General features: G+C 37.6%; 3 protein-coding genes across 3 annotated transcripts; 1 reads left to right on the forward strand and 2 right to left on the reverse strand.

The window, feature by feature from the left end:
- Nucleotides 1-17: 17 nt before the first annotated feature.
- On the reverse strand, nt 18-3607 carry LOC104729620 (rab GTPase-activating protein 22). Its single transcript, XM_010448585.3, has 5 exons — nt 3266-3607; nt 2517-2652; nt 2341-2390; nt 1890-1943; nt 18-1665 (listed from the first exon to the last, which is right to left on the reverse strand). The coding sequence occupies exons 1-5, from the start codon at nt 3484-3486 to the stop codon at nt 156-158; spliced, it is 1971 nt and encodes a 656-aa protein (XP_010446887.2). The 5' UTR covers nt 3487-3607; the 3' UTR covers nt 18-155.
- Nucleotides 3608-14336: 10729 nt separating this feature from the next.
- LOC147933197 (uncharacterized protein At4g04775-like) lies at nt 14337-14833 on the forward strand. The gene is made up of 2 exons (XM_087477328.1): nt 14337-14516; nt 14609-14833. Exons 1-2 carry the CDS (start codon nt 14337-14339, stop codon nt 14831-14833), a joined length of 405 nt encoding a protein of 134 aa, XP_087333454.1.
- Nucleotides 14834-17253: 2420 nt separating this feature from the next.
- On the reverse strand, nt 17254-19503 carry LOC147933198 (uncharacterized). The gene is made up of 4 exons (XM_087477329.1): nt 19440-19503; nt 17829-17912; nt 17624-17745; nt 17254-17514 (listed from the first exon to the last, which is right to left on the reverse strand). Exons 1-4 carry the CDS (start codon nt 19501-19503, stop codon nt 17254-17256), a joined length of 531 nt encoding a protein of 176 aa, XP_087333455.1.
- Between the last annotated feature and the right edge of the window lie 8114 nt (nt 19504-27617).

Genomic DNA, 27617 nt, shown 5'->3' on the forward strand with positions numbered 1-27617 from the left:
TCTATTGTACATTTTGATTTAGCAAATGTAAAGAAGAAGACATTTTCAAGCGTTTTTGGACAATGTTGTTTTTATTACATTTTATGTAACAATAACAAAGAGGGCAACAAACAAGTAAAAGAGACAGAACAAGGGTGAGATGAGATATATAATTCTTAGATCTTGTCGTGAAGATTGACGACTAAGTCATGAGCATCGTCTAGAAGTTTCCAAACATCAAGATGACCAGCCATGCTGTTACATTCCTTCATTATCTCATCCATCCCACTGTATTTCTCTATGATCGTCTTTCTCCTCTGCAACACACTCGCGGCTATCGCATAAAGCAACAAATCTTCTGTAGGCGGTGCTCGTAACCGGATTCTCCCCCATGTTGCCTTCGCAATCCCAGTTCGTATCGCAGCTTGATCTGCCCACATTACTTCCCAGAGACACAGCGTCTGCTCAAAGGTTAGTTCTCTTCTGAACAGAACAACCACCATACGGTATACAAAGAAGCAGTCTTCTGCTTCAAGGTTCTCCAAGTGTCGGTACAAGTGAATGTCTTTGAATTTTATGATTTTCGATACCATTGAAAGTTGTCGCCTGATTCCAACCTCGTCTAGCCGGAAATTATGCCGTGCTTTACTCATGAACCCAACAAAGCACCAGAATGCTAAGACGTCGTCTTCCATCACTGCGATTAAAGGAGATAGTAAGTCGCTCATTCCTTGACAGTAACCGATTTCTGGATCGTAGACAGCGTAGGCTTCAAGGATCCCGACCAGGCGGGCTGCATGGAATATCCGGCAGGGTTCCAAGTGGTCGTAGTCATTGAGACCAACCTGTATGGCTATACCCCGGGCTTTTGTCTCAGAAACAGCAGCTTGAGACGGTGAGTAGGGTACCCACTCGTCATTTGCTCTCACGGCATCTAGGCGGATAATTCTCTGCCACGTTGTGATGAAATCCTCGTCTGCAGCCTGTGATTTTGGCTTTGATGATGGAGACGAATTGTCTTTTTCTTGGTTAGCAGTATTGTTGTTTTCTGCTTCTTCGTTAGCTAGAAGAGGTGCAGTCTCGGTTTCTTCAGGGTTGGTCGAGTCTGAGTCATTAGTTGTGATGAAATCCTCGTCTGCAGCCTGTGATTTTGGCTTTGATGATGGAGAAGAATTGTCTTTTTCTTCGTTAACAGTATTGTGGCTTTCTGCTACTTCGTTAGCTAGAAGAGGTGAAGTCTCGGTTTCTTCAGGATTGGTCGAGTCTGAGTCATTAGTTGTGATGAAATCCTCTTCTGCAGCCTGTGATTTTGGCTTTGATGATGGAGACAAATTGTCTTTTTCATGGTTAACAGTATTCTGGCTTTCTGCTTCTTCGTTAGCTAGAAGAGGTGACGTCTCGGTTTCTTCAGGGTTGGTCGAGTCTGAGTCATTAGCAGCAGCATCTTCAATGGTGACATCACTCTTTTCACAGTTCTCATCCTGCATAATGGATTCGGAATTTAACTTCTCTGATTCCCCTACGGTGACGGATCTTGTGGAACTATCGACTTCCTCAATATCATGGGAATCAAGAACCTGACTGTCTCCAGTATTACTGTTCTGAGCTGTCTGCTTTGAGTCGCAGCCATTTTCATTGCGTTCATGAATCTCGCGACATTGTCTCCACAGGTTTTCATATTCCGTCCTGCATAATTACCAGATATATAAAAGATTAATTACAAACTGACTCGAAATCTAAGTGATAGGAGTCCCAAACTCGAAATCTAAGTGATAGGAGTTCCAAACTCGAAATCTAAGTGATCAAAATATTACCAGCGGCCAACTAAGAGAAAAGAGAAAAATGGGAAACGTAATATTGGCGGAAAGTTGAGAAGACATAAAACTCTTAATAAGTATAAGTGAACGTACTGTTTCAGCTGTCGAATAGAATCTCTTTCTTCCTTGGTGCTGTTTAGGTCATACCTGTGAGAGGTAAGAAGGAAAAGGTTACAATGTGTCGGGATGATAAAGAGCGATTACTAATAGCTTACACAACAGGGATCATTATCAAAGTAAATGGAATGTAGAACAACGGCTTGCGAGTTTGGCATAACTAGGACTAATCTTATAGATCAGTCTTGGAAGAAAAACATAAAGGCCCCATCTCCTAGTTAAAGTACGTATGCTTTACTGTTGCACTATTTATTCAACCTTAAACCTAAATAACATCAATACCCAACCCCAAAGAAAAATCTACACTTCAAACATTTAGAACATGCATGAGTATGAACATAAGGCCGAAGAGAAAAATCCTCACAGTGGCCGCAAAAGACAAAAGTATACATCAATCAAGGAACAGTGACAAAGATGCGATTCTTACACTCCAAGGAGAAACGGCCAAACTTCTGGTCTGATGCTTGGATGTACACCCTGAAACAAAAAGAAAAAGAATGAATATATCAAGGCATAATGGGAAAATTTGGTTAAAATAAGAGTGTCAAAAGGTTATCAATGCCGCAATACTCATTAGTGCATAATTCTTGTTTAGCAACATACCCCACTACGAACTTTCTTCAGAAATTTGACACCTCCATCACTGAGTCGCCCTTCCTCTGTGAAGAAAGCATTCCACTGTTCAGGTTGAAGAACATGCTTTCTTCTCCTCAGTGACCAAGGTGATCCAATGCTTCCTCTGAAGAAGTGAATGATCAGGAAATAAGCAACTTAAGTAGTAACAAAAAGCTTTCTTGAAACAAATAAGACAGAGACTATGAATATAGAATATGGCCAGGAGAACGTTCAACAATCAAAAGCTTGTGTGTCTGATAAAATTGCAAGAGATTAAAACACGAATAAAGCTTGGAAGTTTCAGACTTTCCCCTAAGGACCTTCTTAGAAAATCGATCGGCTTGTTCGTTACTGACCAAGAGAGCATGCCATACAAAAGACATCCCAACAAACAACCTCAAAGTAAACATTAGCCTCAAAAACATTATACGCATCAGAGTCTATGAATATAGAATATAGCCACGCCATTGTAGTGGTAATACGAATCAGCTAACATTGGACCAAGAGCTCAACCACAGATAACCTAACTAACAGGCATGGGGATCTAGTCTCAAATGTTCTAACAGTTGGAAGAAGCTTCCAGGAATGTAAATCAGCAAAACAATTGGTGAGGTTAACAAAGAAGCAAGAATCGATCAAATCTCTGGGTACCAAACGACTACTTAACTAAGCAACTAGCAGTTAACAATTTGATTAGAACATAATCAGATCTTTAGGGTATGCAAATATATATATACCTACGAGAGTAGACGACGGTGAGAGTCACGGCCAGACCGGCCATGACGGTGACTGCGACAGCTAAACCAACATTGGAAGGAGCAATAGCCGACGACCATAATCCGCCGGAGTAGCCGTTTCTCGCGCCGCCACCGCTGCTACCGTCGGCAAAGACGATCCAATTCCCGGCGAGGACCAGGGAGAAGAAGACCTTCGTCAATCGTAGTCGCGGAAACATCATCCCCAAACTAGGGATTGTGCTCACTTGTTTGCTCCAAGATTTCTTCTGATGATTTCTTAGAGAATCATAGCAATTTGCTAAGCTTGATGAATTGAAAAATTTTGATTTATTGAAAAAGTCGAAGGTCGTTTATAGAAACTAGGCCCACTTATTTAATAGGCCTTCATGTAGTTGGGCCTAAAACATATCAAACTCATGTAAGTTAAGTTAAGTTGATTAATGAATTAAATGACTAATTTTTTCGACACATTTAAAAAAAATGGATACTTAATATTAGGACATTTGCAATAATACCATTTTTCTATTATTTTTGCAAAAATATAATTTCTTATTATCTTTTTTCAATAATACTATAATATTATTTTCTATATATAAACTAACTAAATTCTAAACGCTAGACTTCAAATACTAAACTATACCCTTCAAACTATACTTTTAATGTAAAACTAGGAGATATCCCGTGCTTAAAGCACGGTCAACATTTAAAAAAAAAATTATAATAAAATAATAAAAATTATTGTTATATTTCTTAAAAAATATTTTGTTTAAGATAATATTTATTTTTAATTGATAAATCTATATATCATAATTTGAAATTTTAATAAAATCTTCGAAACCTAGTTAGTAAAAATCATTTTATCGTCTACTTGAATATAAAATCTTAGTTTTTAAAATTCTAATTGGTTTATATTTTTACAAAAAATATTTAGTCATTTTCGTCCATAATTTTATTAGAGGAATTTTTTTTTTTAATTAATAATTATCTATATTTTTAAAAAAACTTAGCTGTTAATTTTATTTTTTCAAATACAAATTTGTTTTGATTTGAATAAATTTTCTTTATTTTTTTAGATTTTTTATTTTTGATCTGTCAGCATTTTTTATTTTTAATTAATTATATTTACTTAATTTATTTATTAATCTTAATTGTTTTTTTTCTAATGGCAATTTAATGTAATTTTTTACATTTTAAGGTTAATTTTATATTTGTACTTCCCAATTAATATAGTAGGATAGAAAACCTAAACCTAAAAATAAATAAATTAATTTAATATATTATAATTATGTAAAAAGAGCAAAAATGAAAATAACAAAAAAGTATTTTAGAGAAGGGATATCTACAAAAACGTATTTCTAATACTTGTAAGTAATATTACTGTATTTGGCTTATTAAGACAAAAAGAAATTTTTTATATATTTTATTTTGTACAAGTATTGTTTAAACGAAAATTATTTGGTTTTCTTTGTTGAAATGTTTTTCAAATTTTTTTTTGTGTGAATTACTTAAATGTTACTCATTTTAGGTAATATTACCAGAATCTACAAAAAACTTTTTTATTACTAGAATGTTTCGGGTATTTTCAAGATACCCAGCGTGCCCCTGTTTTATGTTACCAGAAAAAACGTTATTACAAAAATGTCATTGCCACGTCAGACGCCACGTCAGAAATCGCTGACGTGTACCATAACTCAGCCGTAACGCGACACAGAGTATGTTGCGGCTGAATTATAGGTATGTTGCGGCTGAGTTACTCAAAAAAACATTTGAGTAAGAGCGGACGACTGACTTATGAAAATCTGGCTGAGTTACGCTTATAAGTCAGCCAAGAGTTATGGCTGACTTATTAAATTTGGCTGAGTTATGCGCATAACTCAGCTGTAGTAATGGCTGAGTTTTCACCTGATGGTTGAGTTGTCAAGATTTTGGCTGAGTTATCGCTACGACACGGTTGAGTTGTCAAAATTTTGACTGAGTTATCACAACGACACGGCTGAGTTGCCATTTTCCGACTGGCTGAGTTATGAAAAATAGCTGACTTATGAGATGTAGTTACGGCTGAGTTATGGTAAAAAAACTATAACTCAGCCGTAATAGGCTGACTTATCAACAAGTCAGCCATTTGACGGCTGACTTATTGGCAAAAGATTAATTACTAGAATGTTTTTCAGTTACGGCTGACTTATCAAACGATACGGCTGAGTTACATATTTTCAGTTCATGAAGCGGCTGAGTTTGGCAGCAATTTTTTTTGCTTTTTAATTACTGTAATGTTTTTCGTGTTGTGGCTGAGTTTTAGTTAGGCTGAGTTATGGTATTGTTTCATGGCTGATTTGCCACGTCGGATGCAGCATCCATGTCAGCATTCCATGTCATCATCTTTTTCTCCGGAAATACGAAACGTCGTTCGACTCTGGTTCTTCAACTGGTTAATAAGTGAACTATTTTTCCTTCTTATTCACCTTGTTCTTTTACTTCTTCTTTACTTTCTTCTTCACACCTTGTTCTTCTACTTTTGTTCTTCTCCACCTTGTTCTTCATTATATTTCATGGATCCAGTGCCGGTACTAGTTGTGTCTGGTAATTGGATAAAGACACAGAGATATGTATTTAACTCCGACGAGAGAGGGTGTATAGTTGTGCAGATAGATGGAGGCACAACATACGACAAGCTTGTTAAGTTTGTTCTTGAAGACTACGGATTGGACTCGTTTAGACATGAGCTAAAGCTGAGCTACATGTTCTCAAACAGGGCAATGAAACATATGGCGCATGATACTCCACCAGTTTTTGTCTCCAATGATCGACAGTTGCAATGTTTTTTGGGTCTATGGAAAACCGATCAGCTACGTCTCTGTGTAGAGTTTTCGGCGAAAGAGTCTACAGAAACTAGTGGAGCTAGAGGAAGTATGATTCGGCAAAGCAGAGACTCGAAAGCAGAATCTACCCCCGAAGTGTGCGGTGGGGGATTTGAAGGCACTTGTTTTGATTATGGTAATATTGTTGACAAAGAAAACGAAGAAGAAGCTGTTGAAGTAGCATCTGACGAAGAAGAAGACGATGAATTTTCAACCCGATTTGATGTTTTCGACGACTCTGATGGTGAGTCATCTGATGACGAGAAGTTTTCAGTATTGGGCGAGCCTCAGAGTACAGTGGAAGACCCACCTACTCCGCCTCCTCAGAAGAAAGCTCATAGAGATGATAACTTTGCCGGATCGAAGATGAATCCGGAGGCTATTAGGTTGGAGGTGTCAACGCTAAAAATTGCTGTAGGACAACGATACAGTAGCAAAAAGCAGTTCAGGAATCACGTGAAACTTATTTCGGTTAGGGATGGATTTGATTTTAATGTACCAGTCTCAAATCCGAGACAAGTGGTTTTTAGGTGTTGGGTTAAAGGATGTATTTGGAGAGTTCGTGCATCTGTACAAGGGGATGACCCGGATTTTCATGTTCGTGTATACGATTCGGAACACACATGTTCTGTGACGGAACGTTCTACTAGATGCCGTCAATCAACAGCTGATGTACTGGCAGGTCTTTACAGGGACTATCTTGGTGATCTTGGTCCGGATGTTAAACCTAAAAGTGTTGGAGTCATTTTCAATAAGCAATTTAGTCTAAAGGTAATTACTATGTTTCGACTGACTTATTAATAATAATGGTTGAGTTATAGGTATGTATAGGCTGAGTTAATTATTGATAACAATGGCTGAGTTATAGGTATATATAGGCGGAATTATTTACATTTTACGGCTCATTTATTGATTATTTAAGGCTGACTTATTCGAATGTATCGGCTGAGTTATTTATATATTATGGCTGATTTATTAATTTGTTGGTGTCGACAGATGGGTTATTGGAAGGCATATCGAACGCTGCTGAATGCAAGGCAGATCCATCAGGGAACTCCTGAGGAAAGTTTTAGCGAGTTGCCTTCTTACATATTCAAGTTAAAAAGGGAAAATCCGGGTACAGTCACGCGTCTTCAAATAGGTGATGAAGATAGATTCAAATATGTTTTTATTGCTTTTGGTGCGAGTATTGCTGGGTTTGCTTTCATGCGCAAAGTTGTTGTTGTCGACGGAACGTTTCTCCATGGTAGTTACAAAGGGACACTTCTAACAGCCCTAGCTCAGGATGGTAACTTTCAAATTTTCCCATTAGCTTTCGCTGTTGTTGACACTGAAAATGATGAGTCTTGGCGTTGGTTCTTTACACAACTCAAAGTTGCCATTCCAGACGAAAAGGATCTTGCGGTAATCTCCGACAGACATCAGTCAATAGGGAAAGCGATTCGTCAAGTGTATCCGTTGGCTTCACGTGGAATTTGCACTTACCATTTGTATAAGAACATCTTGGTGAAGTTCAAAGGAAAACATTTGTTCCCTCTGGTGAAAAAAGCGGCAAAGTGTTTTAGGCTAACTGATTTTAATGAGGCTTTCAATGAGATTGAAGCACGTCATCCCGAACTACATGGATACCTCCAACGAGCTGGTGTCCGAATGTGGGCGCGTGTTCATTTCCCGGGTGAAAGGTACAATTTAATGACAACGAATATTGCAGAATCAATGAACCATGCACTGTCAAATGCTAGAAGTCTTCCCATAGTTCAACTTCTAGAATCGATACGGGATATGATGACCAGATGGTTTTCTGAACGGAGAGAGGATGCAAAATCGCAGCAAACAACGCTCACTCGAGGTGTTGAGAAACTATTACAGGTAATTTTACATAAGTCAGTCGTCAATGTTGATAACTCAGCCGTAACAGTTACCATATCTCTGCCGTAATTGTTTCCTTATCTCAGCCATTACCATTATAGTTTCCATAACTCAGCCATTGTTGTTTCAATAACTCAGCCATAATTGTTTTCATAACTCAGCCTAAAGCGTTTTGTTTTTTGTTCTACTCCCTTATAGGACCGTGTCACCGGAGCAAGACTTATGGAGGTACAAACGATTGATGCTGTACGTGTTCAAGTGAAATATGGATCATCTTTGCATGTTGTAAATTTAGAAATAAAAAGTTGCACATGCCGTCGTTTCGACCAAGAGAAAATACCATGCATCCATGCAATCGCAGCTGCAGAGCATATGGATGTGTCTCGTATATCCATGTGCAATACAAAATTTAGGAGTGTCGATTTGGTTAACGGATGGGCTGGTTCAATCATGCCTCCAGATGAATCATTCCCTGCTCCTGAAATTGTGGATAATTAGAAGTGCTTGCCTCCGATTGTTGTGAACCAGCCAGGAAGACCAAAGAAGCGTAGGATTAAATCATCTTTGGAAGTTGCCACTGAAAATAAACGCCCTAGGAAGCAACACGCATGTTCGCGATGTAAGCAAGTTGGGCACAATGCAAAAACTTGTGCTCTATAGTTTATATTGTGTTATTACTCATCTGTCAAAGTATTATTACTTTATTTTGTGGTATTACTCATCTGTCAAGTAGTATAACTCAGCCATAACACACTATAACTCAACCATAACACACTATAACTCAGCCATCACATGAATCGACGATATATTTCGTCATGTATCATGATAACTCAGTCGTAATAAACTATAACTCAGCCATAAAATCAGTCGTATAAATCAGTCGTTTGATTGTTTCTTTGATAACTCAGTCATGACATGAATCGACTATATATTTCGTTTTCCCGTAAAAGCTATAACTCAGCCGTAAATTTTATAACTCAGCCATGACATTAAACTTCACTAAAATCGTTTTGATTAGTTTCCATTACACTTCATCCAAACAACAAAAAAATATATATATAATAACAACGCCTAAACGAGAGATCTCTGGTCGGGGGAGCCCGATCGAAAAGTTTCGCCACCAACCCTCTAGCGTTCTGGATGGTCCTGCAATTGCAGAACGGGAGCTGGGCCAGATATGTCAGTCTCCAATGGTTCCTCCACTGCGAGTTCGTTCACCGCAATTCGACAGAAATCTCGTACCCGTTGTAAGGCCTCTAGCCTTTCGATTGGCAATCCGGAGCCTCTGGACATCATGTCCTCTATAAAGGCACATGGGCCTTCAAGAAGATGGCGCTCGCGGAAGGCTTCACCCGACGACTCCAGGAAATTGACGTATCGGATTAACCTAGTCAAGCAAGCTCGATAGGCCCAGACATCCGTCATGAACGGGAAGGCGGTTTCCCTCAGGGGTTCGCGATCGCCTTTCTGGAGATCGGGTACATCCATCTGATCGACCAGTTCTTTGCACGCCTTGTGCTCATCAAGTAGACGGACCATTCGCCAGTGTGCCAAGAAGTAACCTTCGACGATAAGGTCTTCCAGGACTAGAATGGTTCCCTCTAAACGGTAAAAACGATGGAGCTGGTCAAGTTTCAGCTGAAGCGCCCGAATATACGCGCCCATCCTCTTTCGCTGAGCTCGGTACTCTCAAAGTTCTAGCTGAAGGGGAGACACACCGGGGTCGACAGTATTTGAGTTTGGAGCGACCTCACGAGATCGGGACGTCTCTCCTACCTCCTGTGGAATGGGATTTTCCGGCTTCCGATTGCCGGATGCGGCGGCTATCCTTTCCCGGGCCTGTCTCAGCAATGCGGATCGAGTTCTTGCTGGCATCCTTCTATTTCTTATGCTGGTGGAAGTTCGAATGATTTATTCCCCAAACCTTCATCCCTATTTATATAGAGTCATGGGATGTAACCGCCGCTTAGTCCACCAATCAGACTGCAGCGAAAATTCCGCTGTGTCCCGAGAATAACTATAAAAGACCGTGCAACACATTTAATGAAACGCGTCTTTCGTTTTCCCGTAAAGCTATAACTCAGCCGTTAAGCAATATTTTGGCAAGTTAACCTAATAATTACAAAAACATTTCTTTTGATAACTCAGCCATATAGATCAGTCGTTTGTTTTCATATTGTCTTTTTCGATAACTCAGTTATAACTCACTATAACTCAACCAAGACATGAATCGACTATATCTTTCGTTTTCCCTTAAAGCTATAACTCAGCCGTTAAGCAATATTTTGGCAAGTTAACCTAATAATAGACGCGACCTTTCTTTTGATAACTCAGCCATATAGATTGTTCATTTTGATATTTCATCCGTTATTCACTATAACTCAGCCGTCACATGAATCGACGTGACCTTTCGTGTTCCCATAAAACTATAACTCAGCCAATACATGAGAGTAGATACTAAAATGTGGAAGCATGAAAGGTGGATACATAGAATTAGCCGAAGAAAAAAAGGGACGTTTAATACATGAAAAAGATGGGAAACTATACGACTGCTGGAAAACAATTATTTTAAAATAAACAGAAATTAGAGTCACGAATTGATAAGGTAAAACTAAAAATCACTGCTGGAAACCCTAAAGGATCTCCGAGACTTTGAGGGACAACCACAGAAGGTAACAGTTTTGGCGGGAAACTAAACAATAAAATTATTGCAAGTTAACCTAATTTATTGGTAAGCAATATTTTGGCGGGAAACCATAAGTTATTCCTGTAATAGACGCATCGACGAGACCTTTTCAGATTATTCCTACTGATAATTCAGCCATTACTAACTAGAACTCAGTCAATACATGAATCGATGAGAATTATGGCTGAGTTATCATTAGAAACGAAGGTCATTTCTTCAAATTGTTTATAATGATAACTCAGTCATCATTCACTATAACTCAGCCGTCACATGACCTGTAACTCAGCCATATAGATTGTTCCTATAACTCAGTCATAACTCACTATAACTCGGCCGTTAAGCAATATTTTTGCAAGTTAACCTAATAATAGAATCGACCTTTCTTTTGATAACTCAGCCATATATATTGTTCATTTTGATAACTCATCCGTTATTTACTATAACTCAGCCGTCACATGAATCGACGTGACCTTTCGTGTTCCCGTAAAACTATAACTCAGCCAATGCATGAGAGTAGATACTAAAATGTGGAAGCATGAAAGGTGGATACATAGAACTAGCCGAAGAAAAAAGGGACGTTTAATACATGAAAAAGATGGAAACTATACGAATAAATGGAAAACGATTATTTTAAAATAAACAGAAATTAGAGTCACAAATTGATAAGGTAAAACTGGAAATCACTGCTAGAAACCCTAAAGGATCTTAGAGACTTTGAGGGACAACCACCAAAGGTAACAGTTTTTGCACTTGATTTCAAAGTCTCCGAAGCAGAGAGAACGGGAACACATCACAGCACAAGTGGGTGAAGGGAGTGGCGGGCTGTCAGGATAGCGATGGGAGGCTGAGTATGACTTTTTCCGGGCCGTATCAAAACAAGATAAATCATCAAGAAAATAATTACCGCTTACAATGGCATCCGAAGACATCAGAGGATAATGATTTGCATCAAACAGCTGGAGATAATGGATGGCCATATCCTCATTCCCTTGACAAATACTTAGTACCCCACATGCTAAGGTGGCATGACCATCGGCCGGTACAATACGACTGAGAATATCAATCCCACGCTGGATATCTCTATCCTCAGCCACAACCCTTAGCCCTTCGAAGTAAATGGCAATGGGGTTGCCGGCGTCAAAGCATTTGACGAAGAAAGGCCTGTGCCGCCCTTCATTTTGGAGGCCACCATCAGGGGCATTGGATGTGTTGATTTCTGATGAGGGATCGGTACAAAGGCAATAGATAGCAGTTGTCTTTAGAACTTCATCACTATATACTGCATTTTTCCCCCTACGACCAGCCCTTAAAATAGAACCAAGTGCGGTCCATCCACCATATTCTGCAGCATTTTCTGCAACAAGGGAAACGATTTTGATGAAAATGTCGTCGGGGAGATCCGGCATCTTGGGTGCTAGCGCGGACATAGTGTTGAAAAAAATAATTTTATTCTAGTTTGTAGTTGAGAGGTAATAGACTAAAAACGGGAATATTATAACTCAGGCACTTGGTTCTATTTGTAGTTGAGAGGTAATAAATAGACTAATGATTTTAGGGTTAAGCATATTTTGGCGGGAAACCATAAGTTATTCATGTAATAGACTAATAATCCTAGTGATAACTCAGCCGTCAAGTCATATATATATTTCAGCCATCACTTACTATAACTCAGCCATTACATGAATATACGAGACCTTTCGTTTTTCCGTAAAACTATAACTCAGCCGTTAAGCAAAATTTTGGCGGGAAACCGTAAGTTAACCTAATAATAGACACGACCTTTCTTTTGATATCTATAACTCAGCCATCATATGAATCCATAAAACTATAACTCAGCCGTTAACTAATATTTTAGCGGGAAACCATAAGTTAACCTAATAATCGACGTGACCTTTCGTTTTTCTATTGTTTTTCTTTTATATTCTCTTAATTCATTGTATCGTATTTTGGTGGGAAACCATAAGCTATTCATGTAATAGACTAATAATCCTAGTGATAACTCAGCCGTCAAGTTATATATATATATATATATATATATATATATATATATATATATATATATATATATATATTCAGCCATCACTTACTATAACTCAGCCATCACATGAATATACAAGACCTTTCATTTTCCCGTAAAAAACTATAACTCAGCCGTTAAGCGATATTTTGGCGGGAAACCGTAAGTTAACCTAATAATAGACGCGACCTGTCTTTTGATAACTATAACTCAGCCATAACATGAATCCGTAAAAATATAACTCAGCTGTAAAGCAATATTTTGGCGGGAAACCATAAGTTAACCTAATAGTCGACGTGACCTTTCGTTTTTCCAAAAGTTAACCTATTGTTTTTCCTTTAAATTCTCTTAATTCATTGTATCGTTTCGGTTTCTTACTCATTGTATCGTTTCCTTCTTCTCCGCTCACAATATATTGCACCTACAAATCTCCTCTACAACCATTATCAATATATCCTTTGATCATTGCATATGTAAGTCTCCTCTCCATCCCCTCTCAATCTATTGCATATTTTCCGATCATTGCACCTATCAGTTGGTGACGGTTGTTTTTATTTTGATAGCCGAGCTATGGACGGAGAGGGTTCCAGTAGGGGTCAAAAACGCAAGGCAGACGAAGCATTATCGCCAGCAAGAGTCCCAGAAGCTTACGAGTGGGAAGAGGAATCACTAATGGGTGTGTCCGAAGCCTTTTCTCAGACAAGGGCCGCGGTCGAGGCGGAGTCAAAGCGTCGCTACGCAGAAATTCTGCGTATGATGGATGAGCATATGAAGAAGAAGGAAGAGAAGACCGTCCTCGTGCATCAAGTGGAACTAATCGACGCTCAACTAAACCAACTGAATCAAATCTTGGCTGGAGAACTTGTCGACTTAGCGACAGAGCACACGAAGTTAGAGGAGATGAGAGAGATTGCGGAGGCCGATGCCGACATGTGTGTGGTTCCTCCTCCTGTTGATTGAGATTAACTAAAAGCTCATGGTTCCTCCTCCTCTTAATCGGTTTTTAGAAGTTAATTCCATTGTAATATCGTCTCCTCTTCTTTATGAACCCTAAACTTGTTTGATTTTTATTTCTTTTTGTAATGTTTCATATTAATATAACTCAGCCGGTATTATGATAAATCAGCCACTAAAGATTTATAAATCAGCCGTCACATGAATCGTTGAGAGTTTTCGTTTTCCCATAAATATTGTAACTCAGCCGCAAAGTCATATATATCAGCCATTTATTTTCATAAAGTTTCTTGAGGTAACTCAGCCATTCTCACTCTAACTCAGCCGTAACATGAATCGGTGCGACATTTCGAATTCCCGTAAATATGATATCTCAGCCGTCAAATCATATATATCATTCATTTACTTTCAAATTTTTTCTTGTGATAACTCAGCCATAAGTCACTATAACTCAGCCGTTACGTGACCTTTCGTTTTCCAATAATGGTTATAACTCAGCCGTAAAGCGATATTTTGGCGGGAAACCATAAGTTAACCTAATAATTTTAAAATCCAGTTGTTGGCGGGAAACCATAAGTTAACCTAATAATATTAATATTTAATTGTCGAGTGATGTTCTTCTTCTTAAAAACGAAAATCCCCAAATATCGAATGCTTAAACCCTAAAAAATCAAATTCTCGTAAATCATGAGCAATGTATCTGGAGATTCGAGTTGTGCATCAAATGTCCGAGAGAGAGGACGAGGTACATTTGTTGGCGTACCTAAGAGATGTTGGTGTGGAGAAGCAATCGTGGCCAAAAATTCGAAATCGGAGTCAAATCCTTGTCGACGATACTTCCGTTGTGGGTATGCAGCTGCGAAGAAGGTAGAGTCTGTTCTTGGTTATGTTGAATCTGTTCTTGTTGGATTATATTGAATCTGTTCTTGTTCCAATTGTTGTCTCCATCACCTTGATAGCTTATGAATGATGAACACGTCTTCAAGTGGGTCGATGAGGCACTGTTGGATGAGGTAGAGTCTTTCTCTGTTCAAACTGAAAAACTACAAATGGAGCTTGGGAAGGAACTATTTGAGAGGGTTGAAGATGCAAAATCAGAATTGAAAGCAAGGATGAAGGTTATGATAGTTGTGATAGTTTTTGGTTATATAATCATGTTTGGTCTATTTAAGATAGCAGGATGAGATAGTGTATGATGGGATTATGTTTCCATAATGTTGTTTGTTAATGGTTATGGATTCCAAGCAAACTAATGTTGTTGTTAGTGGTGTTTTATCAATCTTTTTTACTAACTCAGTCATATATTTACTATAACTCATCCATAACTCACTATAACTCAGCCGTCACATGACTTTTCGTTTTCCCGTAAATATTATAACTCAGCCGTCAAGTCATTTATATCACTCATTTACTTTCAAGTTGTTTCTTGTGATACCTCAGCCATAACTTACTATAACTCAGCCGTCACATGACCTTTCGTTTTCCCGTAAATATTATAACTCAGCCGTCAAGTTATATATATCATTCATTTACAAGAGTATATCTGGTTTTTAGAAAGTTTTAAAAGGTTTTACAAATTGTTTATAATGATATACTATATCAATTTTATTTGCTTTTCTAAAAGCTTTACAAGTTGTTTCTAATATTAAAACAGTAGACTCTGAATAAAATATTTTTTAAAAAAGAGTTTACAAGAGCAGTGACTGAAATATTTTAAACACTCCCCCTTCATAAGGAGTGTTCACCGGTCCGATTAGGGTGGCCTCCCAACGGAAAATGTCGTCATCAACAGTTACTAAAAAAAAGTCAAACACTCAGGATGGGAGCAGACCGTATAGATCGGACTCCAACGGTTCTTCCACCACCAGCTTGCTCAGTTCAGATCACCAGATCTGACAATCCCGCCTTAAGGATTCAAGCCTTTCCATCGGCACTTCGGAGCCCTTGGACACCATCTCCTCCAAGAAGGCACATGGACCTTCTACGTCATGGCTTTCGCGGAAGAAATAGTCCGTTGACTCCAAGTGGTTGATGTACCGCCTCAGCCTCTCCAGGCAAGCTCGGTAGGCCAAGACTTCCGTGTTGTGCGGGAAGTCAGAATTTCCCAAAGGTTCGTAATCACCTTCGGGTAAGTTGGGCACCACCATACGGGAGACCTGTTCTACGCAAGTGGCATGCTCAGCAAGTAGACGAGTCATGCGCCACTTCGCCAGAAAAAAACCTTCGGCGATGAGCTCATCCAGGACTCGGATAGTCCCTTCCAATCGGCAGAGACGAAAGACTTGCTCGAATTTAAGACGAAATGCTTTAATATAAGCGCCAAGTCTCTTGCGGCGAGCTCGGTACATCCGGAGTTCCCTTTGAAAAGGATTAAAGTAACGGGATCGAGACGGAGACTCTTGAGGGGGGGGCATTATCCGACGCATTCGGACCGAAACCGCTAGTTCCAGCGGCTGTCAGTTCTCGGGCCCGTTTCAACCATGCAGATTGGGTAGTCACTGGCATCTTTGCTAGTTTCGTTCTAGTTTGGAATGCTCTTAACATTTCCAACCCTTTCCCTATTTATACTAAAACTTGGAACGCAACCCCCACTGATTCCACTGCCGGGAAACCATAAGTTAACCAAATAATAGGCGGGAAATCATAAGTTAACCAAATAATAGAACGTGTAAAAATCACTATAAGTCTATAAAAATCCTACATTACGGATTTATAATTGGTACGATATCTCAGCCATTACGGATTTATAAATCAATATATATCAGATTGTTTCTAGTGATAACTCAGCCATAACTCAGCTGTCAAGTGAAAATATCAGCCATTACTCTTTTGATAACTCAGCCATAATTCACTATAACTCAGTCGTAACTTGACCTTTCGTTTTCCCGTAAATAATATAACTCTTTTGATAACTCAGCCGTTATAATATATCATTCATTTACCCGTCAAGTCATATATATCACTCATTTACTTTAAAATTGTTTCTTGTGATAACTCAGCCATTACTCAGACGTCACATGACCATTCGTTCTACCGTAAATATTATAACTCAGTCGTCAAGTCATATATATCACTTTACTCAGCCATAATGTTACTATCTCAACCATAACTCAGCTGTCACATGAATCGACGAGACCTTTCGTTTTCTCGTAAATATAATAAATCAGCCGTCACATGACCTTTCATTTTCCCGAAAATACAATAACTCAGCCATAAAATCATATTTTGGCGGGAAAAAATAGTTATATGATTTGGCGGTATTACGGTATCAAGGCAACTAACACCAGTTAGACAACACCATTTTAGCTGTATTACGATATCTCAGCCATTGCGGATTTATAAATCACTATAACTCAGCCGTTATATTAATCGACGAGACCTTTCGTTTTCCCTTAAATACCATAGCTCAGCCATACATTAGTATAACTCAGTCATTTGCTTTCAGATTGTTTGTTGTGATAACTCAGCCATTACGTTACTGAAATATTTAATTAAAAAAGGAGTTTACAACAGCAGAGACTGAAATATTTAATTAAAAAGAACAAATATAAGATAAATTATTCAAGAGTTCTTAAAAATAGATTTGAACTATTTAAGTTCATATTCAGTTTCCACTCCCAGCATATTGATTAGTCATCTCTCTAGCCATGGCGTCAAACCTTCTCCTATCAGATTTGTAGAGGTTAGCAAGGTATTCAATGGTCTGTTCCTCATCATTGACCTCTGGTTCAATTAACTTCTCCACTAATTCCTTGAAAACCTTAACAATGGACATGGGAGTCCACCAGTCGCGCCTCAAACGTTTTAGGTGAATGCCTCTCCTATCTGCTACATTTGGGTGGCAAATTCTTGTAATGAAAACAACCTGTATAATCAAGAAATTTTATTTAAAAAACTATTGAGTTGCTGCAAAAAAAGGAGTACTAATAATCATGCTTGCTAAAATAAAAAGGAGTATAATCAAAAATAGATACCTTGGGGGGACTACTTGGGTAATCAGGTGGAAAAGTAAGCCTAAGTTTAAACACTCCCCCTTCATAAGGAGTATTCACTGGTCCGATTAGAGTAGCCTCCCAACGGAAAATGTCGTCATCAACTGTTACTAAAAAAAAGGCAAACACTCAATCTCTTTTATCCTTGACAGTAAAACAAATCTACTCTGAAGATGTATGTGTTTACCTGCTGTGATGTTTGGCGAAAGATCCCTGTTCAGACATCTCAGATCAGTCCTTATAAGGCTTGAAGGAGAACGACGGGCTATTTCTGACGGATTGAAGGAAGAATGTAAATAGATTTTTCGAATCTGAGAGATGATTTAGGAGTTTTCGTGAGACAAATGTTTGATGAGTAAGTCCGATAGCAAAAAGTATTTATAATACGCGAAACGTCGCTTTGGTTTACGAAAAGTACCCCTTCGGCTTCATAAGCGACGCTTCGCGTATTACGCCTTCAATCAATTACGGTTTTACAAGTCTCTGATAGCGCTGTTTCGAACTATAACTCAGCCTTAACGTTACTATCTCAACCATAACTCACTATAACTCAGCCGTCACATGACCTTTTGTTTTCCCGTTACTATTATAACTCAGACGTCAAGTCATATATATCACTCATTTACTTTCAAATTGTTTCTTGTGATAACTCAGCCATGACATGACCTTTTTTCCCGTAAATATTATAACTCAGCCGTCAAGTCATATATATCACTCATTTACTTTCATATTGTTTCTTGTGATAACTCAGCCATTAATGAGAGGAGAGGAGATACTAAATTGTGGAAAATAGGGACCTTTAATACATGAAAAAAGATACTCGCTTTTAATACAAGAAATGGAAAATAATTATTTTAAAATAAACAGACTTTAGAGTCGCGAGTTGATAAGGTAAAACTGGAATTCACTGCTGGAAACCCTAAAGGATCTCAGAGACTTTGATGGACAACCACCAAAGGTAACAGTTTTTGCACATGATTTCAAAGATGTCTCTACAGTGGAGAGGAAGGAGACCGTTGAGATGATGGAGACCGTCTTCTAAATAACACATCACAGCACAAACGGGTGAAGGGAGTAGCGGGTTGTCAGGATAGCGAAGGGAGACTGTGTATGAGTTTTTTCGGGCCGTCTTATAACGAGATAACTCAAACATAAAATAATTACCGGTTAACATGGCATCCGAAGACTTCAGAGGATAATGATTCGCATCAAACAGCTGGAGGTAATGGACGGCCATATCCTCATTCCCTTGACAAATACTTAGTACCCCACATGCTATGGTGGCATAACCGTCAGCCGGTACAATACGACTGAGAATATCAATCCCACGCTGGATATCTCTATCCTCAGCCACAACCCTTAGCCCTTCGTAGTAAATGGCAATGGGGTTGCCGGCCTCAAAGCATTTGACGAAGAAAGGCCTGTGCCGCCCTTCATTTTGGAGGCTACCATCAGGGGCATTGGATGTGTTGATTTCTGATGGATCAGTACAAAGCCAATATATAGCAGCTGTCTTTAGAACTTCATCACTGTATACTGCATTTTTCCCCCTATGACCAGCCCTTAAAATAGAACCAAGTGAGGACCATCCACCATATTCTGCAGCATTTTCTGCAACAAGGGAAACAATTTTTATGAAAACATCGTCGGGGAGATCCGGCATCTTGGGTGCTCGAGCGGACAGAGTGTTGTAAAAAATAATTTTATTCTAGTTTGTAGTTGAGAGGTAATAGACTAAAGTAACGGGAATACTTGTATATATACAGAGATGGAATAATATTATATTATTTGGTTGGACCAGAGTACAAGAAAGTTTTCCCGTAAATATTACAACTCAGCTGTAAAGTGAATATATCAGCCATTACTTTTTCGATAACTCAGCCATACCTCACTATAACTCAGTCGTAACATGACCTTTCGTTTTCCCGTAAATAGTAGTATAACTCAGCCGTCAAATCATATATATCATTCATTTACCTTTAAAAATTTTCTTCTAATAACCCAGCCATTACTCTCTATAACTCAGTTATAATATGTCCTTTCGTTTCCCGTATATATTATAACTCAGCCGTCAAGCGATATTTTGGCGGGAAACCATAAGTTAACCTAATAATAAACGCGACCTTTTGTTTTTCCTATTGTTTTTCCTTTATATTTTCCTCATTCATATGTCTGACTCTCTTTCATCTCTTTCATCTCTTCTTCGTTTCTATTGTTTCTCTTTATCTTCTCTTAAATCACAGATCTGTCTATCTGTTACATCTTCCTATCGACATGGAAGTTGTTCCTCACATCGATGGACAGTTTTTTAGAGATGTCGAAGCGATCATCTGCGCCACTGATCGAGAGAATATTCCGGTTCTAAACCCTGGTGTGGGTTCCTTGGTTGACAAAACCACTGTTACGTGGTTCAAGTTCCTTCACGTTCTCTCTATCGCGATCGGAGGAATACTTCAACACAACTGGTACCATGCGTGGCCGACGTACCGCTTGATTCCCTTCCACTTTAAGAGACGGTGGTTTCTCCTCCTCGCGGTAAGATCAATAAAACAAACCATATTGATATTATTCTTTACTCTTATCGTTCCTTTCCTTCAATTGTAGCGTAAATACACGTGGGATCCAAAGCATACTTTAACGGTCTGGACGCAGTTTAATTTGGTGGCTAGAACGATATTCAGATCCCAGATACGTGCTCTCAGGAGGATATGGGCGAGTGGTGGCAATAAACCCAAGATGCTGACTAGCATAGTTTGGAATGATTTGGTCGATATGTTTGAAGAATTTGGCCCAGATGACGTCGGTTTCAAAAAGTGATTGTCATTGTACTTTTGTGTCGTCTTCTACATGAACTAATGAACTATGAACTACGAACTATGATTTTGTGTTTTTTTATTTTTCTATTTCGTTTTGTTAGTACTTTCATATTAATATAAGGGAAGGGAATCAGTCGTTATTACGATATCTCAGCCATCACAGAATCATAACTCAATCATAAAGTTCAATAAGTCAACCACATTATAGAATAACTCAGACATCACTTTACCGTAACACTTTGAATAATTATTTTAAATTTAGATTTGAGTTATAATAATTTTAATTTTAATTGTCGGACAAATACTTTTACAAAAAATAAAAATGCGTGAAACGTTTTAATCATATCGAGAGACGTTTTAATACTTTAAGAAAAATAAAATTCGAAATTCGAATAATAATTATTTAATTATTTGCAATAATATCTTGTGATAAAAAGCTCACTTTATGAATTTATTATGCGTGTGGATTTGAGCAGACACAGAATTAGTGATTTTTCACGCTTCCCTAACAACACTTTTTGTAATATCGAGAGATGTTTTAATACTTATTAGTAATCTGACAGAACAAAAGACCCAAGAAAGAAAGAAGAATACGTTTTCATATCTTCATATTATTGAGAATACCCTAAACAATAACTCAGCCATAACGTTACCATAACTCAGCCAACCCCAATTTAGAATGACTATATAACCGACCAAACCGATCCAAACCGGAAACTAATTTTTCCATTATTTTCGGTTAATTACGGTTATATTCGGCTTGCTATCGGTTATATTAAGTTAATCGACCTAATATTGATAACATTTGGGTTATTTATGGTTATATAGTCGTCTAACCGACACATAACCAGAAATAACCGAAAAGTAATTTCAGAATTTTTTTAAGAATTTGAAAAATGGTTATCATATTAGTATATCCAAATTACCACCTTAAACCAAACACAATATAACCAAAACCAAACTGTTATATTAAAACCCATAATATTGGAAATATGAAACATACATATCTAACCCTAACCCTAACCCTAACCCTAACCCCTAAACGTCATGTGTTGTATGTTTTACACATCCTTGGTGAGAATGTGTAAAAATCAATCTTTGTCTATAATTATTATTTTTCATTGCTTATAGTGATTGTAATATTCCTTTTTTCATTCTATATTTTAATTTTGAGTTATAATAATTATAATTTACAAATATTTCATAAGTCAGCCGTTTATGTCGACAACTCAGCCGTATCAGTCAAATGTTTGAGAAATACTTTTATTAAAAAAAAATTTTTTTAATTCAAATTCAAATTTTAAATTTTTTTTAAATAAAAAATCGCTAAATCTTACTTATTACGCGTGTGGTTCTTAACAGTAAACATAATTATTGTTTGTGTCTCTCCAACAACACTTTTTGTCTTCTCGAGAAGGTATATAATAAATTAATATACCGTAAACGATAACTCAGCAATAACTTTACCATAACTCAGCCAACCCTAAATTAGAATGAATAAATAACCGACCAACCGAACCAAACCGGAAACTATTTTTACATTGTTTTCGATTAGTTACGGTTATATTCGGCTTGCTATCAGTTATATTAAGTTAATCGACCTAATTTGGATAACATTTGGGTTATTTATGGTTATATAGTCGTCTAACCGACACATAACCGGAAATAACCGAAAAGTAATTTCAGAATTTTTTAAAAAATTTGAAAAATGGTTATCATATTAGTATATCCAAATTACCACCTTAAACCAAACACAATATAACCAAAACCAAACTGTTATATTAAAACCCATAATATTGGAAATATGAAACATACATATCTAACCCTAACCCTAACCCTAACCCTAACCCTAACCCCTAAACGTCATGTGTTGTATGTTTTACACATCCTTGGTGAGAATGTGTAAAAATCAATCTTTGTCTATAATTATTACTTTTCATTGCTTATAGTGATTGTAATATTCCTTTTTTCATTCTATATTTTAATTTTGAGTTATAATAATTATAATTTACAAATATTTCATAAGTCAGCCGCTTATGTCGACAACTCAGCCGTATCAGTCAAATGTTTGAGAAATACTTTTATTAAAAAAATTTTTTTTTAATTCAAATTCAAATTTTAAATTCTTTTTAAATAAAAAATCGCTAAATCTTACTTATTACGCGTGTGGTTCTTAACAGTAAACATAATTATTGTTTGTGTCTCTCCAACAACACTTTTTGTCTTCTCGAGAAGGTATATAATAAATTAATATACTGTAAACGATAACTCAGCAATAACTTTACCATAACTCAGCCAACCCCAAATTAGAATGAATAAATAACCGACCAACCGAACCAAACCGGAAACTATTTTTACATTATTTTCGATTAGTTACGGTTATATTCGGCTTGCTATCGGTTATATTAAGTTAATCGACCTAATTTGGATAACATTTGGGTTATTATGGTTATATAGTCGTCTAACCGACACATAACCGGAAATAACCGAAAAGTAATTTCAGAATTTTTTTAAAAATTTGAAAAATGGTTATCATATTAGTATATCCAAATTACCACCTTAAACCAAACACAATATAACCAAAACCAAACTGTTATATTAAAACCCATAATATTGGAAATATGAAACATACATATCTAACCCTAACCCTAACCCTAACCCTAACCCCTAAACGTCATGTGTTGTATGTTTTACACATCCTTGGTGAGAATGTGTAAAAATCAATCTTTGTCTATAATTATTACTTTTCATTGCTTATAGTGATTGTAATATTCCTTTTTTCATTCTATATTTTAATTTTGAGTTATAATAATTATAATTTACAAATATTTCATAAGTCAGCCGTTTATGTCGACAACTCAGCCGTATCAGTCAAATGTTTGAGAAATACTTTTATTAAATTTTTTTTTTTAATTCAAATTCAAATTTTAAATTCTTTTTAAATAAAAAATCGCTAAATCTTACTTATTACGCGTGTGGTTCTTAACAGTAAACATAATTATTGTTTGTGTCTCTCCAACAACACTTTTTGTCTTCTCGAGAAGGTATATAATAAATTAATATACTGTAAACGATAACTCAGCAATAACTTTACCATAACTCAGCCAACCCCAAATTAGAATGAATAAATAACCGACCAACCGAACCAAACCGGAAACTATTTTTACATTATTTTCGATTAGTTACGGTTATATTCGGCTTGCTATCGGTTATATTAAGTTAATCGACCTAATTTGGATAACATTGGGTTATTATGGTTATATAGTCGTCTAACCGACACATAACCGGAAATAACCGAAAAGTAATTTCAGAATTTTTTTAAAAATTTGAAAAATGGTTATCATATTAGTATATCCAAATTACCACCTTAAACCAAACACAATATAACCAAAACCAAACTGTTATATTAAAACCCATAATATTGGAAATATGAAACATACATATCTAACCCTAACCCTAACCCTAACCCTAACCCCTAAACGTCATGTGTTGTATGTTTTACACATCCTTGGTGAGAATGTGTAAAAATCAATCTTTGTCTATAATTATTACTTTTCATTGCTTATAGTGATTGTAATATTCCTTTTTTCATTCTATATTTTAATTTTGAGTTATAATAATTATAATTTACAAATATTTCATAAGTCAGCCGTTTATGTCGACAACTCAGCCGTATCAGTCAAATGTTTGAGAAATACTTTTATTAAAAAAAAATTTTTTTAATTCAAATTCAAATTTTAAATTCTTTTTAAATAAAAAATCGCTAAATCTTACGTATTACGCGTGTGGTTCTTAACAGTAAACATAATTATTGTTTGTGTCTCTCCAACAACACTTTTTGTCTTCTCGAGAAGGTATATGTAATAAACCAGCCATAATTATGAAAATAGACAAATCAAAGTTTTACAAATCCAAGTACAACGAGATAACAAACAAAACGAAGGAAGGACATAATGCATTATTAAATCTGGATCAAAAAAACCAGGTGCCTCATTGTAGATTTCTGCAGCCATTTTAACCCGTATAGCCTGGATATTTTGATCACTTATTCCATCAAAAGACACACCAAGCGCTAGACATTCAATAAACTTTAAAGCGTACACGCCACAGTCACCAACCTGTACGTTTTGAGGGACCTTGGAGGCACTCTTCCTCCTGAAACCGAACTGATTGGCAGTAGGTGTACGAATTTCGTGAGGAACGTTCGCGTTCATCATTGCTGGAATCATCCGTGTAAACGCCCTACAATCATTCAGCATTTTAAGCTCACTCTTTTCGGTTACTTGTCCCACGATGCTATCATAGCAATCAATATGCCTTCTCTTTAGATCCACGTGCAGCGCCACCCAGTGATTGCCTCCAGTTTGTGGACAAATATACAGGTGATCCACATCTTCTATCCACTTCAAATTAGTTTGTTCATCTGATGGAATCAAACCTTTAACTAATTCTTCATAACAATTGCCAGTCATTGTAAAAAACTTGGGTTTCATATTGAACATCGTATAATCACCAATCATCGATCTAGTGAACCACGGGTCTATAAACGCAATGCGTTTGTTGTGGAATGGGAAGGGATCTCGTTTGTACCTAATACTGAGGAGTCTCATAAACGCGCCCAAGTGCTGTAAAACAGAAATCAAGTTATAATATCTCAGCCGTAAACATAATAACTCAGACGAGATCCTAATAACTCAGACATCAAGTTAAACTTACTTTATCAAACAGCCACCCAAATGTACCAGACGGCCAGTTATTTCTTTCGGTGATGAGAGTCCTATAGAATTCAATATTTGATGTTGACTTGCCTAATGGTGTACCCCTAAGAAAAAAATAAGAACAGGTTAATATAATTTTAACAAGATGTGATTAACAAGGGTCTAAAGGGTCATACTCGGCTTTCTTTAGGTACTCCAAAAGTTTCTGCAACTTGACCGGATCAACAGGTGCCAGAGGATCATATATTCCAGGTCCAGGTGAACAGTTCTTCCTCATGCACGTCAGTCCGTTGTCCCCAATATAAGGAAAAGTCCTCTCTTGTGTAGCTTGTAGTTTATTCAATGAACTTCCATCCGGGGACAGCTTAACATTCTCCAGCCTTAAAGCTTTGATTCTATCAAGCCTAATCTTTTCCTCCTCATCATCCTCAGATTCAGGTTCAAGGATATTGTATTCAGCCATAATCTTGGCTGTCATATCACATATACTGCTGTCAGCAGCGTCGGCACCAGCGTTTGCACCAGCTTTGGATACTCCCTCATTCAAATCAGATCCCAATTGATTGATTTGATTAGGCTTAGTAGTCTTTCTAACTCTTTTCTTTGGCGGATTATTTCCATCCTTCTCTTCCGCCAAATCTTTGACCTTCTTTGCAGCCGCCGCCTCATCTTCTGCCTTCTTTTCCGCAAACTCTTTGACCTTCTTCGCAGCCGCCGCCTCATCTTTGGCCTTCTTTGCCGCCAACTCTTTGTTCTTCTTCGCAGCGGCCGCCTCAACTTTGGCCTTCTTTGCATTTAATTCTTCGTCCTTCTTTCCATCATTGGCATTTTTCCTCGTGTTAGTCCGTTGAATTGGTTTCGTAGCAGCTGGAGACTTCTCAATGAAATTAAGAAGATGATCTTTATCAAACTCATCTTTATCAAACTCTTTATTCAGATTCCTACTGACCCCAGCCAAACCACTGCCAACTACCTGTATAACATAAGCGAAGACAATTAAAGATAATGATAACTCAACCTAAACAATCTGGAAACTCAGCCATAAGATTAACATAATTCAGACATTACCGGAGGACTGTTGACAGAGTAGTTTTGGTGCATTTTTCCTGGAACTGCTGGTACTGGTGGACTTTTTGGTGACAACAGTTCATCAATAAGGTTCTTTATTTTGAAAATTTTACAAGTGTTTTGTGACAACAGTTCATCCCCAAGGTCTTCAACATTGTTTTGGCCAGTTTGCCCAACACCCAAGGAAAGCACGTGCTGTTTCATCTGCTTGAGATCACTCTCAACAGAACGAAACCTGGTTTCAAACCTTTCATTCATCCTCTCTTCTATTCTATCTCCAATGTTTTTTTCCAAGGTGTCAAACCTTGAGGTTAAATTAGACACCAACTCAATGAGAGTTCCAACCGGTCCACCACCCTGACTGTTGGAAACTACCACCTTCTGTTCAGCTCCTTCACCAAATCCACCACCCTGACTGTTGGAAACTACCACCTTCTGTTCAGCTCCTTCACCAGATCCACCACCCTGACTGTTGGAAACTACCACCTTCTTGACTTTCTGCTTCTTTGCGGGAGGAGAGTCAGAATCAACATCCCAAAAACCTTTAACAAACTTATCCTCATGTATGTCTTGGATAAGGCGATCAACTGCTGGGTCGTCTTTTTGATCTGGCCACGTATGAAATAGCTCCCGTACATCATCCTTCATAACCATTTTAGTCACACGCAGCTGTAACATAAGAGAATATGAGACCCATCAGGGAATAATAACTCAGCCAACACTAAACAATAACTCAGCCAACACTAAACCATAACTCAGCCGTAGAACGTTACTAAACAATACTAAACAATAACTCAGCCAACACTAAACCATAACTCAGCCTTACCTCACCAAGCGCTTTGATCTCTTTAGCAATTACCGATACCATCGTAGAACGTGTACGGTTTCCACCCCATTAAAGCATCGGTATGCCACCATCATTAGCTGATGCATCCCCAAACCGTTCTCCAAAGCATTTGATGGACTCATACGCCCAAGCCTGTAACACGGGTGTAAACCCACTGAGGGTGTACGACTTTCCCGTAGGATTCAGCATCTTTATGGAATCAACAAGAGCTTCAAATGCTGACCGACCCCACGGATACGTCTTCATTGCTTCATCATCAAAAACTCTTTTGGCACTTTCATATGGAATTCTAGAGTTATGATGCAAACCATAAAGTCCAATGTGTTGAAGAAGCAACAGCCCCAACCATTTACGATGATCAAGGTTAACCCATCCCCGGCACACTTTTAATGCTTCCCTGAGTTCAAGTAGCGTTGGACCTGCCCCACCAGGCACTTTCAAAAGTCGGAAGAACTTTTTGTGTTCCTCTTCAAGTTCAAACTGTTCAGTAGGCATTGGGTCTATGTTTAACCCCGTCAGATAATGAA

This window comes from Camelina sativa, chromosome 12 (assembly GCF_030686135.1).
Source record: "Camelina sativa cultivar CO46 ecotype springtype chromosome 12, ASM3068613v1".
Classification (NCBI taxonomy): Eukaryota; Viridiplantae; Streptophyta; class Magnoliopsida; order Brassicales; family Brassicaceae; genus Camelina; species Camelina sativa.